Source organism: Hemitrygon akajei, chromosome 9 (genome assembly GCF_048418815.1).
Source record: "Hemitrygon akajei chromosome 9, sHemAka1.3, whole genome shotgun sequence".
NCBI classification, from domain to species: Eukaryota; Metazoa; Chordata; class Chondrichthyes; order Myliobatiformes; family Dasyatidae; genus Hemitrygon; species Hemitrygon akajei.
The window spans coordinates 25532310-25547787 of NC_133132.1; the positions used below are offsets into that span (position 1 = coordinate 25532310).

At 42.6% G+C, this 15478-nt stretch overlaps 1 protein-coding gene across 2 annotated transcripts in view; it reads left to right on the plus strand.

The window, feature by feature from the left end:
* The window catches only part of dgcr2 (DiGeorge syndrome critical region gene 2), a 112266-nt gene that overhangs the window by 68057 nt on the left and 28731 nt on the right, over positions 1–15478 (plus strand). For both annotated transcript variants that reach the window (XM_073055670.1, XM_073055669.1), the window contains exons 4-7: positions 8448–8573; positions 9643–9853; positions 10667–10749; positions 13809–13991. In XM_073055670.1, coding sequence (XP_072911771.1) covers positions 8448–8573; positions 9643–9853; positions 10667–10749; positions 13809–13991 — 603 coding nt within the window. The remainder of the gene's footprint in view (positions 1–8447; positions 8574–9642; positions 9854–10666; positions 10750–13808; positions 13992–15478) is intronic.

Genomic DNA, 15478 nt, shown 5'->3' on the forward strand with positions numbered 1-15478 from the left:
GGAACTTCTGTTCCCGAGTCCGGCACTGAAACATATATTCTTAATTTTTTTTATGCATAGAAAGGTAAAATATATACTATATACGAAGTCAAAAGTTTGACTAACTGACGCTAAATAATACCGGATGTACCTGTTCCGACTTACTTAGTAAGAGAACTTCCAATTTTTTTCGATCCTGATCCACGATAACCCACGCAGATCCTCCCGTATACTTTAAATCATCTCTAGATTACTTATAGTACCTAATACAATGTAAATGCTATGTAAAATAGTTGTTATACTGCATTGTTTAGGGTATAATGACAAGGGAAAAAAAGTCTGTACGTGCTCGAACAACAAGTGCTGGAAGAGCACTTCCGGGTTTTCATGATTTGTGGTTGGTTGAATTTGCGCATGCGGAATTCGTGGATAAGGAGGGCCAACTGTATTTAAACAAAATGATTATGGAAAATTTTAGTTGTTCATTATCAGACTGGATCAGAAAAGAGATTTATTTTTAATTTAATTGCACTCAAAATTGCTTTTTCCAGTCAATGTGTTTCAGCTCTACCAAGGAAGGAAGGACCACCTTTCATGGTTGCAGAATCCCTGACTAAGAATGGCAGCATTTGGTAGATTACCAAACTATAACCAGTCCCAGTGTAAACACATCATGGAAGGGGCTGAGGGGAAAGTGCAGTAGTGTAGGGAGGTAAATCACTACTGTGCATTGAATTCTTTTCCACTTAAAAGACAGCTCAAGCTTGATACTAAAGATTATTATCTTGTGCAAGTTATTGCAAAGGGGTGTTTAATTCCAGTACATTATTGATTTCAAGTAATGAGTTGTGTAATTGTCTTGCCATTAAAATTTGTAGAGTAATGTGGGATAGAAGCAGGCCCTTTGGCCCAGTTTGTCCATGTCAACCAAAATGTCCATCTAAACTAATCCCATTTGCTTACATTTGCCCCATATCCCTCTAAATCTCTTTATCCATGTACTGCACTTGTCTAGATCTCTTTTAAATGTTGTTATTGTACTTGCGTCATTCAAACTGTCATCTGGCAGTTTGTTCCACATATGCATCATCCTCTGCAGTGAGAACTTGCCCTCAAGTCCCTTTTAAATCTTCCCCTTCTCACCTGTGCTCCCTGTTTTTTGATTCCCCTTCTCTTAGGAAAGGTTTGTGTGGCTTCATCCTATCTCTGCCCCTTGTGATTTTATACACTCCTATAAGGCAAACTCTGACTCCTGTGTTTCATGGAATAAAGTGCTAGCTTATCCTACTTCTCCCTATAGCTCAGGCCCTCAACTCCTGGCAGCATTCTCATAAATTTTCTTTGCACTCCTTCCAGTTTAATATGTCTTTCCTATAACAGGGTAACTGAAACTGTATACAGTGCCCTAGATGTGGACTCACTTGGAGAACTGAAGTACACTTTCTAACTCCTCTACTCAATGCTCTGATTAGATGCCAAAAGCTGCCTTCACTACCCTGTTTTTCTGTGATGGCATTTTCAACAAAAGTTGTATTCCTTGGTGCCTCTGTTCTACAACACTCCCCAGGACCTTACCATTCATGGTGAAATTCCTCCTAAGAATCAGGTTTATTATCGGTGACATCATGAAATGTATTGTTTTACAGCAGCAGTACACTGTAAGGCATAAAAAATTACAATAAATTACAAAATAAATACAGTGTGAAAGATGAATAATGAATGTCATGGGTTTCTGAACCATTCAGAAACCTGGTGGAGGAGAAGAAATTTTTCTTAAAACATTGATTGTGGGTCTTCAGGTTCCTGTCTCTATCTTTTGCTACCTGAGAAATTGGCAACAGTCATTTAACCAGCATATCTTTGGGATGTGGGAGAAATCCCACAGGGAAAATGTGCAGAATCTACTGAAACTTGTTCATAGGTTGCAGGCCCTGACAAAGTTTGCTTAATTTGTTTTTTATTTAGTTCCAGTAAAAAAAAATGCATATCCTAACACTGTCCAAACTGGCTGACATTTTGCTGACTCTGCAGAGCTGTGATCATCTGCTAAATTCGCATGGTTTTCTGAGAGGAGATTAAAAACTGCACAGTATTTCAATATACTGTGCTTCAAGTATGATCTCATGAAAGCACTGAACAAATGTTGTAAGACTTGTACTCCACGTCACTTAGTGAATGACAACATTGAGCTTATCGCATACCAACAAGGAGACAAACAGATCTCTGAAAGCCATTGTTTACTGGTTACTCTCAAGTTGAAAAATATTCTCCCTACCCAATTCAATAACTATGTTTGTTCATGTCATTTTTTGTGATGGAGGTCATAGGTTTATGAAATGTTTCTGGAGCAGCCGAGGCAAGCAATTTTGTCGAAGGCATAGTTTAGAACTACAGTGTGATGGGAGTGAGAAATTAATATCTAGGTTGGTGGCAGGATTGCCAGGAATCAGATTGCTTTATACCAAGTGGTGTCAGACTTCCTGAGAGTTACTGCAGGTAAGGTCACACATTCGAAGGCCAGCAACGTAAATAGATGATGAAGGATATATGAAGTCAAGACCTCTGCTCCACACTTGAAGGCCAGCGATATGGATGGTGATGAAAAATGTTGTGGATGTTGAGCTCTCCCCATTGGTGGGCCTGAGATTGGATGAGTCCATGTGAGCAGGAAGCACAGGGGCCAGTCAGTCACTATGCCCGGAATTTGGGATCCCAACATCAGTTAGTTTAGAGGTCAGTACCAAAGATTGGAGCCTAAAGGTCAATTGGAAGTTCTGAATTTAAAGCCCAATGGCAGGAGATCGGAGGCTTGTCCTGGAGTTAGAGGACTATCCATGTGTGGGTGGCAGGAAAGTGTCTTGTTTTGCTGTTGTTGTTTTGTTGCTTGTTTTTTGTTATTGTATTCTCTTGTTTGGCTGAGCATTGTGGGTTTGTTATCAAGTCAAGTTGCTTTTTATTGTCATTTCGACCATAAACTGCTGGTACAGTACATAGTAAAAACGAAACAACGTTCCTCCAGGACCCTGGTGCTACATGAAACAACTCAAGGCTACACTAGGCTACATAAAAACAACACAAAAACTACAGTAGACTACAGACCTACACAGGACTACGTAAAGTGCACAAAACAGTGCAGGGCAGTACAATAATTAATTCATTAATAATTAATAAATAAGACAATAGGCACAGTAGAGGACAAATTTCAATATAATAAGTGATCTAGATGTCAGTCTAGACTCTGGGCATTGAGGAGTCTGATGGATTGGGGGAAGAAACTGTTGCACAGTCTGATCGTGAGAGCCTGAATGCTTCGGTACCTTTTGCCAGATGGCAGGAGGGAGAAGAAGGGTATGTGGTGTCCTTCACAATGCTGTTAGCTTTGCAGTTGCAGCCTGTGGTGTAAATGTCTGTAATGGCGGGAAGAGAGACCCCAGTGATCTTCTCAGCTGACCTCACTATCCGTTGCAGAGTCTTGCGATCCAAGAGCGCAATTCCCTAACTAGGCAGTGACGCAGCTGCTCAGGATGCTCTCGACACATCCTCTGTAGAATGTGGTGAGGATGGAGGGTGGGAGATGGACTTTTCTCAGCCTTTGCAGAAAGTAGAGATGCTGCTGGGCTTTCTTGGCTATGGAGCTGGTGTTGAGGGACCAGGTCAGATCCTCCGCCAGGTGAACACCAAGAAATTTAGTGCCTTAACGATCTCAATGGAGGAGCTGTCAACGTTCAGTGGAGAGTGGTCATTCCATGCTCTCCTTAAGTCAACAACCATCTCTTTTGTTTACATTCAGAGACAGGTTGTTGGCCCTGCACCAGTTCATTAGCCGCTGCACCTCCTCTCTGTATGCTGACTCATCGTTCTTGCAGATGAGACCAACCACAGTCGTGTCATCAGCGAACTTGATGATGTGGTTCGAGCTGTGTGTTGCAGCACAGTCGTGGGTCAGCAGAGTGAACAGCAGTGGACTGAGCACGCAGCCCTGGGGGGCCCCGTGCTCAGTGTGATGATGTTGGAGATGCTGCTCCTGATCTGGACTGACTGAGGTCTCCCAGTCAGGAAGCCTAAGATCCAGTTGCAGAGGGAGGTGTTCAGGCCCAGCAGGCTCAGCTTTCCAATCAGGTGCTGAGGAATGATTGTGTTGAATGCTGAACTGAAGTCTATGAACAGCATTCGAACGTACGTGTCTTTTTTGTCCAGGTGGGTTAGAGCCAGGTGGAGGGTGGTGGCGATGGCGTCTGTTCAGCGGTTGGGATGATACATCATCATAAGGAAATTCTAGCAAATTTAGAAATCAGTAGGTTCGGGTGAACTCTGGAGTTTTGTGTGCAACCAGTAAACACAGATTCAGATGTCACAGTGCGCATTCCTCCATGCCATGTCTCTAGTCTAACCAGCTACTGCTTCAATGACCACTGTTCATCAGAATTTGAAATGTTTGCTACTAATGTAAAATGTTCAGTTTTATTCGCTGTTCCTCAGAAAATCAAGCAGGTTTTGCTTGCATACATCAAGATCTCTAAAATGTTCAAACTTGGCTGATAAATGACAAATAACGAAAACACAAGGAAATCTGCAGATGCTGGAAATCCAAGCAACACACACAAAATGCTGGTGGCCAGGCAGCATCGATAGGAAAAAGCACAGTCAACGTTTCGGGTCAGGAATAATGGAAAAAAGAGATAGTAAGAGATTTGAGAGGGGGAGACCCAAAATGATAGGAGAAGACAGGAGGGGGAGCGATGAAGCTAACAGCTGGGAAGTTGATTGGCAAAAGGGATACAAGGCTAGAGAAAGGGGAGTATTATAGGACAGAAGGCCTTGGAAGAAAGAAAGGGGGAGGGGAGCACCAGAGGAAGATGGAGAACAGGCAAGGAGTTATTGTGAGAGGGAAAGAGAGGGGAAAAAATATATATAATAAAAATAAATAAATAGGGATAGGGTAAGAAGGGGAGGAGGGGCATTAACGGAAGTTAGAGAAATCAATGTTCATGCCATCAGGTTGGAGGCTACCCAGACGGAATATAAGGTGTTGTTCTTCCAGATAACATTCATTCCAGATATCATTACAGGTTTGTCTGTCCATGTACAAAAAGTGCACTATTCCAGAAGTGAAGTGTGGGTGACAGTCTGATCCACCAAGGAATTATTTGACAACAGTCAGCACAGCTGAGTCATAACAAGTACCATCTCTAAGAGTTTTACTGTATTCTTTTGAAGTCCTGTGGCATTGTCACAATTAAATCCTTCACCACAACTTCCTGAGGAGTAGAATACTTTTGACCAGAAACAAGTAGGGTCATAGTTTGAAAAATATATTAGTTGCAACCGTGTACTGATCCCGGGTCTTTTGCAGTGAGCGATTGCCTCCTGACTTCTGGTTTTCCGCAGTCTGCAAAGCACAAGTTAGAAGTGAGGTGTACTACATCCTCCTTGCAGTAGGAGTCAAAGCTGCTTGGTAGTGTAACAGCACATCCTCTATCGTAAACATTTGCACCCTCTGCTATCACCCATCTGCATGGCCTACTGCAAACAACAGCAGCAGCAGTTTCTAATCACACCTTGAAGGACAAGGACAACTAGCAGATGGGATAGCAGCCATTTCCATTGCCCCTCCAACTCACATACATCTTGCTTTGGAAATGTGTTGGTGCTTGTTTATTGTTGCTGGGTTTAAATTGTGCAACTTCCTCACATATTATCTTTACTGCCATTAGCAAAGAGACCTACTTGACTACCTCTAGGTGAGAAATAGATGGTGGCCTGGACAGCAATTTAGTCCCTTGACTAAATAGAATAGACTTGAAAGAAAGGGGGATCATTTGTAATCATAGTGCAATTGCTGACCACTAAAATGGGAAGGTTGCTCCTGCAGTAATGATTCTCTGGTTGATTCTAGAGCTCTAAGATGCAGAGTATAGGAACAGTTGAATAAGGCAGGATAATTTGGGCTAGAGAAATGAGGCGGCTGAGTAGGCAAGAATAGGAGAAATCTCTAGTTGATGGCTGAGTTTCCTCTCAATAGAATTGTGACCTGTGTTCTTGTGCTAGCTCCGGGAGAACCCAGGGACAAAAAATTTAACAGTGTGATGGACACCAGAATGACAAAGAATAACATCACAGTGAAGGGTAGTAGGATGTACAGTAAAGAATAACAGGATGACTAGGATTCGATAGAGGTGAGGTAAAGTTTGAGATAAACTGTAAGGCAATCTAAAATGGGTCTGAAGTGCAGTATATATGGTTATAAGCTACCAATGCAGGTTGCCATTCTTCATGCAAACAGTAACTGCAAGCAAATAGTGTTTCTGAACTGAAATATGAAAGAGAGTCATATAGTTCTATAGTTCAGTACAGACCTGTGCAGTGATTGCAACTGGCTCGCACCTCGCCTCAGGGTGCTACACCCTGACCTTTTCAATCTGGCCCAGTGCTTATATCTCCATCTGAACAACAGGTTCTGCCGCTTAGATAAATCTCCGTCTGAATATTGTGTCTGATAGTATTGACATGCTCTGGGGCCTGGAGCCGATGGCTTTGATTAAGCTGTACCCAACCTTTCACACTTTTCCATGCAGCTGACTGCCTCAACCTGCCTCAGGAATGCCACATTGAATTGCATCCAAGCCCAAAGGGAAGTTGTAGACTACTGTATTACTTGCGATGATTGTTTGCCAGAAAAAGTGTGGTTAACGAAGTATTTAGTTGCTATCTTTGTTTCGTGGTCACCAGCACCATCTTAAAATGTGTATCTAAGTTGACAGAGTTGTTGAATTTATTGGAGAGAGCCGAAAAGATGATTATCCTTTGTTGGGTAAACTTTTAGTTGACTGATGAAATACAATTTGATAGAGAAACTAAAAGGCTGGCGGCAGGAGGAACATTGTACCAGAGAGAATAAAGCTGAAACCCAGAATGTTCTGAGTATCCCACAGAGAACTATATGGGCCCCTGTAGCAAACCCAACAGTTTGAGGAAATGAGAGGCATCAAAGCAGCTCTTCCTAAGTCAGAATGCTGGAGGAAAATTGTGTGGCTTTCATTTAAGAAGGAAGTGGTTCTCTGACTCTGACTATTTTGATGGGTAAATGGGAGTAATTGTGGCCTGTAAACTTCTATTATTTTCTAATCCCTCAATGACCTTGCCCCTTCCTGTGATTATTACCTTCTCCAAGCCTGGAAAGTTCTTGATTTAAAGTATGTTTATTATCAAAGTATATATAAATTATACAACCATGAGATTTGTCTGCCTACAGGCAGCCACAAAGCAAGAGAAAGAGAGAAAAACAGAAATCATGCAAACGACAGAAGCAAGCAACAGCAATGCGAACCAAATTCAGACCATAGATCTGAATTTCAGGAGCATCCAGGGTAGGCCCAAAGCCTCCGTCTCATTTCACTATATCAGTGAGATAAATTGCCACGAAGCACGGCAGGCAGAGAGAGGAGTGAACATCACTGAAGACCAAGCAAAATCTGCCCGACCCTCACCTCTGGTCCTGACGCACTGTCTTTCCAGTCTATCTGGGCCAGCGTTTACATTGTCTAAACACTGGAATAGGTCTTGCATTACCCAGGCTCCAGTGCAGTGATATGCCCTGGGCCTAGATCTCACTGCCCAACCCAAAGCCATTCTTGACCTCTCAAAATCAGCTCAACGCTTAGAGTGATCCAAACTTGCACCTGGTTTGGGTGGATAGGCATTAAAACTCCTCACCAAATCAATCACTCCAGCTCTGACAGTAACACCATCTCTGTCTGTGACTCTGTCTCAAACACCAGCATGACTCATCCCCCAAATCAGCTTCGCCTCCATTCACTTCTTCATTGTTTGCAATGATAGTTTACCACAGTTTACTTCAGAAGAGGTGTTATTAGTGGTGTTTTTAGTTGAATTTCTTGCCTTTTGAACTACCAATAAGCTGCCACTCACCTTCAGCAGTGCCATTGTAAACTGGATATCTGCTCTCCTGCATTTCTAGCCTCTTGCACATTTCCTTTTTTTTTATTATACTTTTCAGTGTGCCTTCAGTATCTTAATCCCCTGTCCTGTGTCTTGGTATTCTCCTCTTAAATCCCTAATCTCTCTATCTGGCTTTGTTGTTCCTTGTGGTGCATCGGGTGGCAACCTTGCTGTTTCTTTAGCATTTGTCTGTTTTTTACAAGGCCAAGTTGCCAGCTCAATGCTTAACCCAGTACAGGTGGAAAACATGCAAGCAGCCAGTCACTTTCGAACCTGGGACCACTCACTTTTATGTCTGGTGTGGATGCTACTATACTACCCTTTGGCTGCTTGGCTTTACTCATAGATTAAAATCTATCTTTTGACCTCACCTGTTTGAAACTGGATTTTTTAAATGAAGTTGTGTGGTGCATTTTACTATATTACATTTGTTCCATACATGAAGTATTTGTTTGTGCAGCTGCAGACAGTATAGCTTGTCACAATTTCACCTACGGTCTACTTTATAGGAGTAATTGCTGATCACCGAGTGCACCACGTAAAGGAAACCACTGACCTGAAACAGGCGCGTGGGAGAACTGCCGAGGACACCCGCTTTTATCCTATCAATGTGGCCCAGCCTTTCCAGTTCACCCGTAAGTTGTAAACTTTTTTTTGAACATGCTCTACAGAATTTTTGCCTGTTGGTGTAGGGACAATCTTACGGAACAAAGGTGTGTATTAAGGGGCAAAATTTTCTGAGGGATTCTTTGTTGTTATGTCCTAGTGTACTACAGTTTGAAAAGATCTGAAGGTTTCTCCTGGGGTCTCCTTTCTGCTGATAATATCAATAGTTCTGGTAGAATTGCTGAAGATGCTACCTCTTACTGGGCTGTCCATAATGAAAGTGCAAATTCTTTGGCATATTTCGTGGAAGACATTGAACTTGGTTATGGAAGGAGTTGACTTTGGTTCTGTTCTTGAAGCGGATACAGCTCCCTACTGGAGCCGACTCCTGATGGAGCTGTTTGAGCAAAAGTAACAGATGTATTTCCACCATTGTTCCTCTGTTTGTTGTTAGTGGCATATCTGTGTACATGCTCAGATTTCACTAAGCGTTTTTGTAGATGTTGATGTTACAGCAGACCAGTCTTGTCGGTGTGTGCAGTAGTGTATCCGCATTACCTAATGTAGGGAAGGTTGTGTGGTGTTTTATATCATGATAGGATTAACCAGCACTTTTTATTATCCCAAGGCATAAATTTGAGCTGAGTGGCAGTAGAGAACACACATGTATGTGAGTATGCTTCATTAGCTGTTGGTTAAATACATAAATGAGAAACAAATCGCAGAGGTATGAGGAAAGTGCCATGTGATTCACAGGACTCTTCTGAAGAACCAGTGAGGAGTAGAGAGACTTCTCTCATTCATTTCGCAGGAAGTGGCTGATGCTGTCATTGATTGCCGTTGAAGTGATTGGCATACTAAGCCAGTCAGAGTGCCAACCATTCTGTTGGCGTGGATCCATTTAGACTGAGAAAGGTGATTGACTTCCCTAAGTGAGTCTTTTAACAATCCCATTACTAATAGCTTTTTGTTCAGATTGGTTCTCCCTGGTGAAATGATATGATGCTGTGGGCGTAGATATGATGTACTCCTTAAATTCTGTTGCCTGCGTTTCATTACAATACAGAATTCATGCTATCAATTTGGTCTTGTCAACAGGTAAGTGTCCAACAGGCTGGCATCATTATGAGGGCACAGCAAGCTGTTACCGAGTGTATTCGAACAGCGAGGATTATTGGGATGCTGTCCAGACATGTCAACGAGTGAATGGATCATTAGCCACATTCACTACTGATCAAGAGCTGCGGTTCATACTAGCTGAAGAATGGGACCTAGAGGAACGGCCCTTAAGTCGCAAGGACCAGCGGAGGTGAGTCTACGGATGGGGCGGGGTGGGATGCTGGAAGAGGGAGGAGATGAGAAGATTTGAAGTAAGCATGTGCAAATGGAGTCAAAGAGGAGAATTAGGTGGGACAAAAGAGAAATTGGCGCAATAAAAGAGGTGAAGATTAAGGAATGAAGGAATGTGGCTAGTTATAAAACAAGCCAGGAGACAGAGTGCCAAAGGATAAGTTGGCCAGGACAGTACTTGCGTGGAGAACTGGACTCTCTGACGGTGGTGTCTGAAAAGAGGATGCTGTCCAAGTTGCATGCCATCTTGCACAATGACACCCATCCACTCCATAATGTACTGGTTAGGCACAGGAGTACATTCAGCCAAAGACTTATTCCACCGAGATGTAACACTGAGCGTCATAAGAAGTCATTCCTACCTGTGGCCATCAAACTTTACAACTCCTCCCTCGGAGTGTCAGACACCCTGAGCCAATAGGCTGGTCCTGGACTTATTTCCACTCGACATGATTAACATTATTTAATTATTTACAGTTTTTTATATTGCTATATTTCTTCACTATTCTTGGTTGGTGCGGCTGTAACGAAACCCAATTTCCCTCGGGATCAATAAAGTATGTCTGTCTGTCTGTCTGTCTGAGAGTGGATGAGGGAATAGGGAAGACTTGTGCCAGGAAAATGGGAGCTTGGGCTAGACTGGAGCATCGTGCAGTGGAGCAGAGAAGAGCTGGTGTGAACTTGCTTTCTGGTATCAAGGTTTGTTATTGCAGTGAACAGTTTCATCATTGAAAATTGCAAGCTTATTATCCATCTGATTAATTGTTTACAGGTTCTGGGTTGGCTATCAGTACACGATAACAAACCGAAGCCACACCTCACTAGAGGGGCAGTGGGAAGTGGCGTATAAGAGCAGTAAGTATGCTGAAAGAGAAATTGATGTAAGTACCACTAATGGTGGCTCAGTACACAGCCTGCTAACTCATTGACAACCTCTTGCTCTTCCTAACATGTATTTGTGCAGTATCTGTAACAAGGAGGAATATCCCAAAGAACTTCATGGGTACATTTCAAACGAAAATTTGCCCCTTGAAATGTTTAAGAATGTGTTCAGACAAATGTTAGGAGGAAGAAGTGACAAGGATGGAATTGTCATGTAGGTACAATAGGGCCGGTAGGACCCTGATAATCACTCCTGTATAACACCAAGGTGGAACAAGGCAAGGGGTTCGGAAGAAGGATCAGATCATTAGAAATTTGTTTATCATGGGCATGGAAGGCACTGGCTTCTATCTTGCTATTATTTATTTGGAGTAAAACTACTCAGCCAAGCCTGTACTTTGGACACAATCAGACAATTCAGAGAGAGACGATAAAGTCAAGGTGGAGCACAGTGTTCTTGACAACAGGAAAGTGGGCAACTGGTTTTCAGGTATCTTGAAGAGCAGCACGTAGAGGGGATGCCAGAGGTAATGGTGAGAGTAGCTAAGCAATGGCAGTTTGGCTTTTGTACAGTTTTATAGATAACTGTCCATAGCAACTACAGTTTGACTAAGCTCAATGACACGCAGTCTTTGGAGGACAATGTTGCACTACTTACAGCCACCCTGGATGGAGTTGACTTGATCTAGCACAGTTGTCCTGGAGACCATTGCTGATGACATGCGGTACCTTCTCCCTGTGTGGACAGTTTGTCTCTCATTACCTCCTGTTGTTGGTTGTGATGCAAGCTACTGCTTCCCCCTCCCTTTGTTTGGCTTCACTGCTCTACCCAGCCTAAACAGATCTCCATGGTAATAAGTTCAATATTTCTCTCTTGGTACCGGCCAGGATGCAACCCTAAACCTGTGACCCAACAGTGAATGGCTGCAATATTCACCCCAGACCTCAAGCAGCCTCTGTATATTCTCCTGCAGTTCAGTCCACACTGAGCCTTGTGGCAATAAGATCACTATACAGTTGTAATAAAAAGTTCATGAACCCTTTGCAGTTACCAGGTTTTAGAAACAGAAACATAGAAAACCTAAAGCACAATACAGGCCCTTCAGCCCATAATGCTGTGCCGAACATGTATGTACTTAGAAATTACCTAAGGTTACCCATAGCCCTCTCTTCTCTTCTCCCTCCTGCTGTCTGGGAAAAGGCTCCGAAGCATTCGGGCTCTCATGACCAGACTATGTAACAGTTTTTTCTCCCAAGCTATCAGACTCCTCAATACCCGAAACCTGGACTGACACCTTGCCCTATTGTCCTGTTTATTATTTATTGTAATGCCTGTACTGTTTTTGTGCACTTTATGCAGTCCTGTGTAGGTCTGTAGTCTAGTGTAGCTTTCTCTGTGTTTTTTTTTAATGTAGTTCAGTCTAGTTTTTGTACTGTCGTGTAACACCATGGACCTGAAAAACATTGTCTCATTTTTACTATGTACTGTATCTGCAGTTATGGTCGAAATGACAATAAAAGTGACTTGACTTGACTAGCCCTCTATTTTTCTAAGCTCTGTGTACCTATCCAGGAGCTCTTAAAAGACCTTGTCGTATCCACCTCCACCACCATCGCCAGCAGCCCATTCCACGTACTCACCACTCTCTGTGTTTTAAAAACAAAACTTAAGCCTGACATCTCCTCGCTACCTACTTCCAGGCACCTTAAAACTATGCCCTGTCATGCTAGCCATTTCAACCCTGAGGAAAAAAGCCTCTGACTATCCACACGATCAATGCCTCTCATCATCTTATACATCTCTATCAGGTCACCTCTCATCCTCTGTCGCTCCAAGGAGAAAAGGCCGAGTTCACTCAACCTATTTTCATAAGGCATGTTCCCCAATCCAGACAACATCCTTGTAAATCTCCCTGCACCCTTTCTGCTGTAGTTATCTCCTTCAGTGGTGATTTCATTTGTGCTTTTATTCCTGGAAACGTGCACTGAGCAAGCCACCATTGCAGTCAGTCAGCTGTAACACAATTTGTATTCAGGCCAGGGAAGATTACATTACCTTTGTTACATTCATGTAGCATATCACTAGTTGCTGTTCAGTACTTAGGATTCAACCAAAGAGTTCCAGGAAAGTAAATATGAATTTGGAAGGCTGCTCCATGTGGGGAGAAGCGGGAGCTTAATAATGGAATGCCTGTTTGGTGGGATAGACTAGACAAGAGTTTTTTTTCTATGATATTAAGGGAAACAGGGTAGAAATTTTGTTGTTTTGGCAATGGCACAAAGTCACTAAATTAGAGTCCAGCCTTTCAGAATAAAAATTAGGGAACCTTTGCACAAATGGCATTTGTTACATATAAATCTGGTGATTAACAAAAAGTACAGGGGCTTGGTTGTGTGATGATGGTGGAAAGCAGGAATTAAATTATAGATCTACAAAAGAACACATGGATAGCAAGGGTCTTGTTCACAAGTTCATTGGTGTGGAAGGGAGACATTCATCTTGAATTACATAAAAAGAAAGAGAGAAGGCACAATGGAGGCTCTGTCGCACAGTTCTAAAATGTAAAATGTGCAAATTGATTGCAGGGTGCAAAGGAAAGGGTGGAGAAGGGGTTGACATGCATTCAGTGAGCAAAGTGGTGTTCTGGGTTGTAACGCTACTACAATCTTAACTCCTCCTAATCCCTATCACCTTTTCCTCATAATTGCACAAGCCTCCAAATACACAGCACTTTCCTCTTCCCACCTAATCAACCTGTTGCCCTCCAGACCACCCTATGTCTCTGCCACTGAGATACCTCAGCATATACCATCATTGCTTCCTCATGTTCCTCCTACCACTCTTTCCCATCTATGACTTCTTGACACCAGGCTCCCACCTCCTTCGCATCTCCTGACCGCCATTTTGCACCGCGTTCCAACCAATTAAGCCTTTCCATCTTGTTGTCTTCCCTCCCTTTGCTCTTTGCTCTCATGGCCCTTTGGTCCCTGCTCCCTTGCCTCTTTGTAAAGATGGTTTCATTTTCCTTTAGGTTCCACAGAGGTGTTCCTTCCCCCAGAACAGGTGCCAACGTTTGGAATGACCATCTCTGAGCAGGAGAATGTGCTGTGTGCTCAACTGCAATGTTCCCACTTCCCCAGCTTGCGGCACCATGGATTACATAGCTGGTATGCAGAGAACTGCAATGAGAAGTCGGCCTTCCTCTGCAAAAGAAGTGAGTGTTGTCTGACCCTGCATCTTGGAATCTGCCAGCCCACCAAGCTGCCAGTGTTACATTTCAGTTACCACAGGAAGGGGCACCAAAAGATGAAGCTCGACTTGATGCGAGTTCAATCTGCCCAATTTCAGTTGCAGCTCAGGACAGAAGGAATGTTAGGCCAGGTTCTTATGGCTCATTTTCTCACAGGTGGTTTGGGGATAATCTAGATCTTTGGCTTGCAAGTAGAGGGATGCTGAAGGGGAATTACTTCATCTATTCACAATTATTTTGGTTCTCTGGTTTAGTCTCCTGCTAAAGAGTGGCATTTCAAGGCCTTGCCTCATGACTTCACTGGGGGTGGCTGGGGTTCTATCCAGATAGTGTAATATCCATGTACGAGGTCAGTCAATGGATGCGGAATATCTGAAATACAGCAGGAAATACTAGATGTACTTGGTAAACTAAAATAAGATTAAGATTAGTTTTATTTGCCACATTTACATACAGTGAAATGCATCATTTGTGTCAAATCAAATTATCGATTATGCTAGGCAGCCTGCAACTGTTGCCATGCTTCTGATGCCAACCTAGGATGCCCACAACTTACTGCCACCTCAGCCATCAGGTGCTGGGTACTTATTGGTGTTCAATGTCTCGAATGCTTTCCCTTTAATATTCATTCAAATTCCTCTGTTAATTAATTCACTAGATTTGGTACATTTTTTGTTTTCTTTGGCAATGAAGAAGGAAGACGATATTTGATGCCTCCTTTCATAATTTCTCACTGAATGCAAAGCTTTAATAGTATGATTGCTTTTCCCCAAAGGACTTCTCTCAATGAGGTTATTAATTCTACCCCTTTTCACCCGATGTGATGCAGTTTAATTTGATTGCATAATGCATTGATCTATGAAACTCGTATCTGTATTCTTCAAACTAATCTTAATTTAAGTTGCCGGTGCATGTGAAAGCTAGTAATTATGTAAAGGCAACGTTCTATTCTGTAGACAAAAAGCTTTCGAGGCTTGTGACACAGGCAGTCAGGAGTGTCAAGGCATTCCATTCCAATCCAGAGTAGTTTCTGGGCTGAACTCTGCACTCAGTTTTTTCCTTGATCACTTTACCTCTGCTTCACCATCCTCCCATCCTTTCTTTCACTGCTTAAGGCTTCTTGGTTTATCTATTAGCTCTACTAAACTACCAAAGTGAAACTGAAGATTCAAAACTCTTAAGATGGCAGGGCTTTGACTCAAATGTGCTAACTTGAATCTTCCATTTTTATTTCAATATCCATTGGATATACTTGCTCTTCATTATTAACTTTTAAAACAAAAAATGTTTATATTTGCCTTTTCTTTGAAGTTGGAATTTCCAAATTAGATTCTGAGCTGTAGAGCTCTGCTGCAACAATTTTGCACTGTTGTTTTCCTCTGACACAAGCTTTAAACGAATGTGGATAAGCCGACAGTTTTGAATTCAAATTCCCAGACTTCAGGACCACA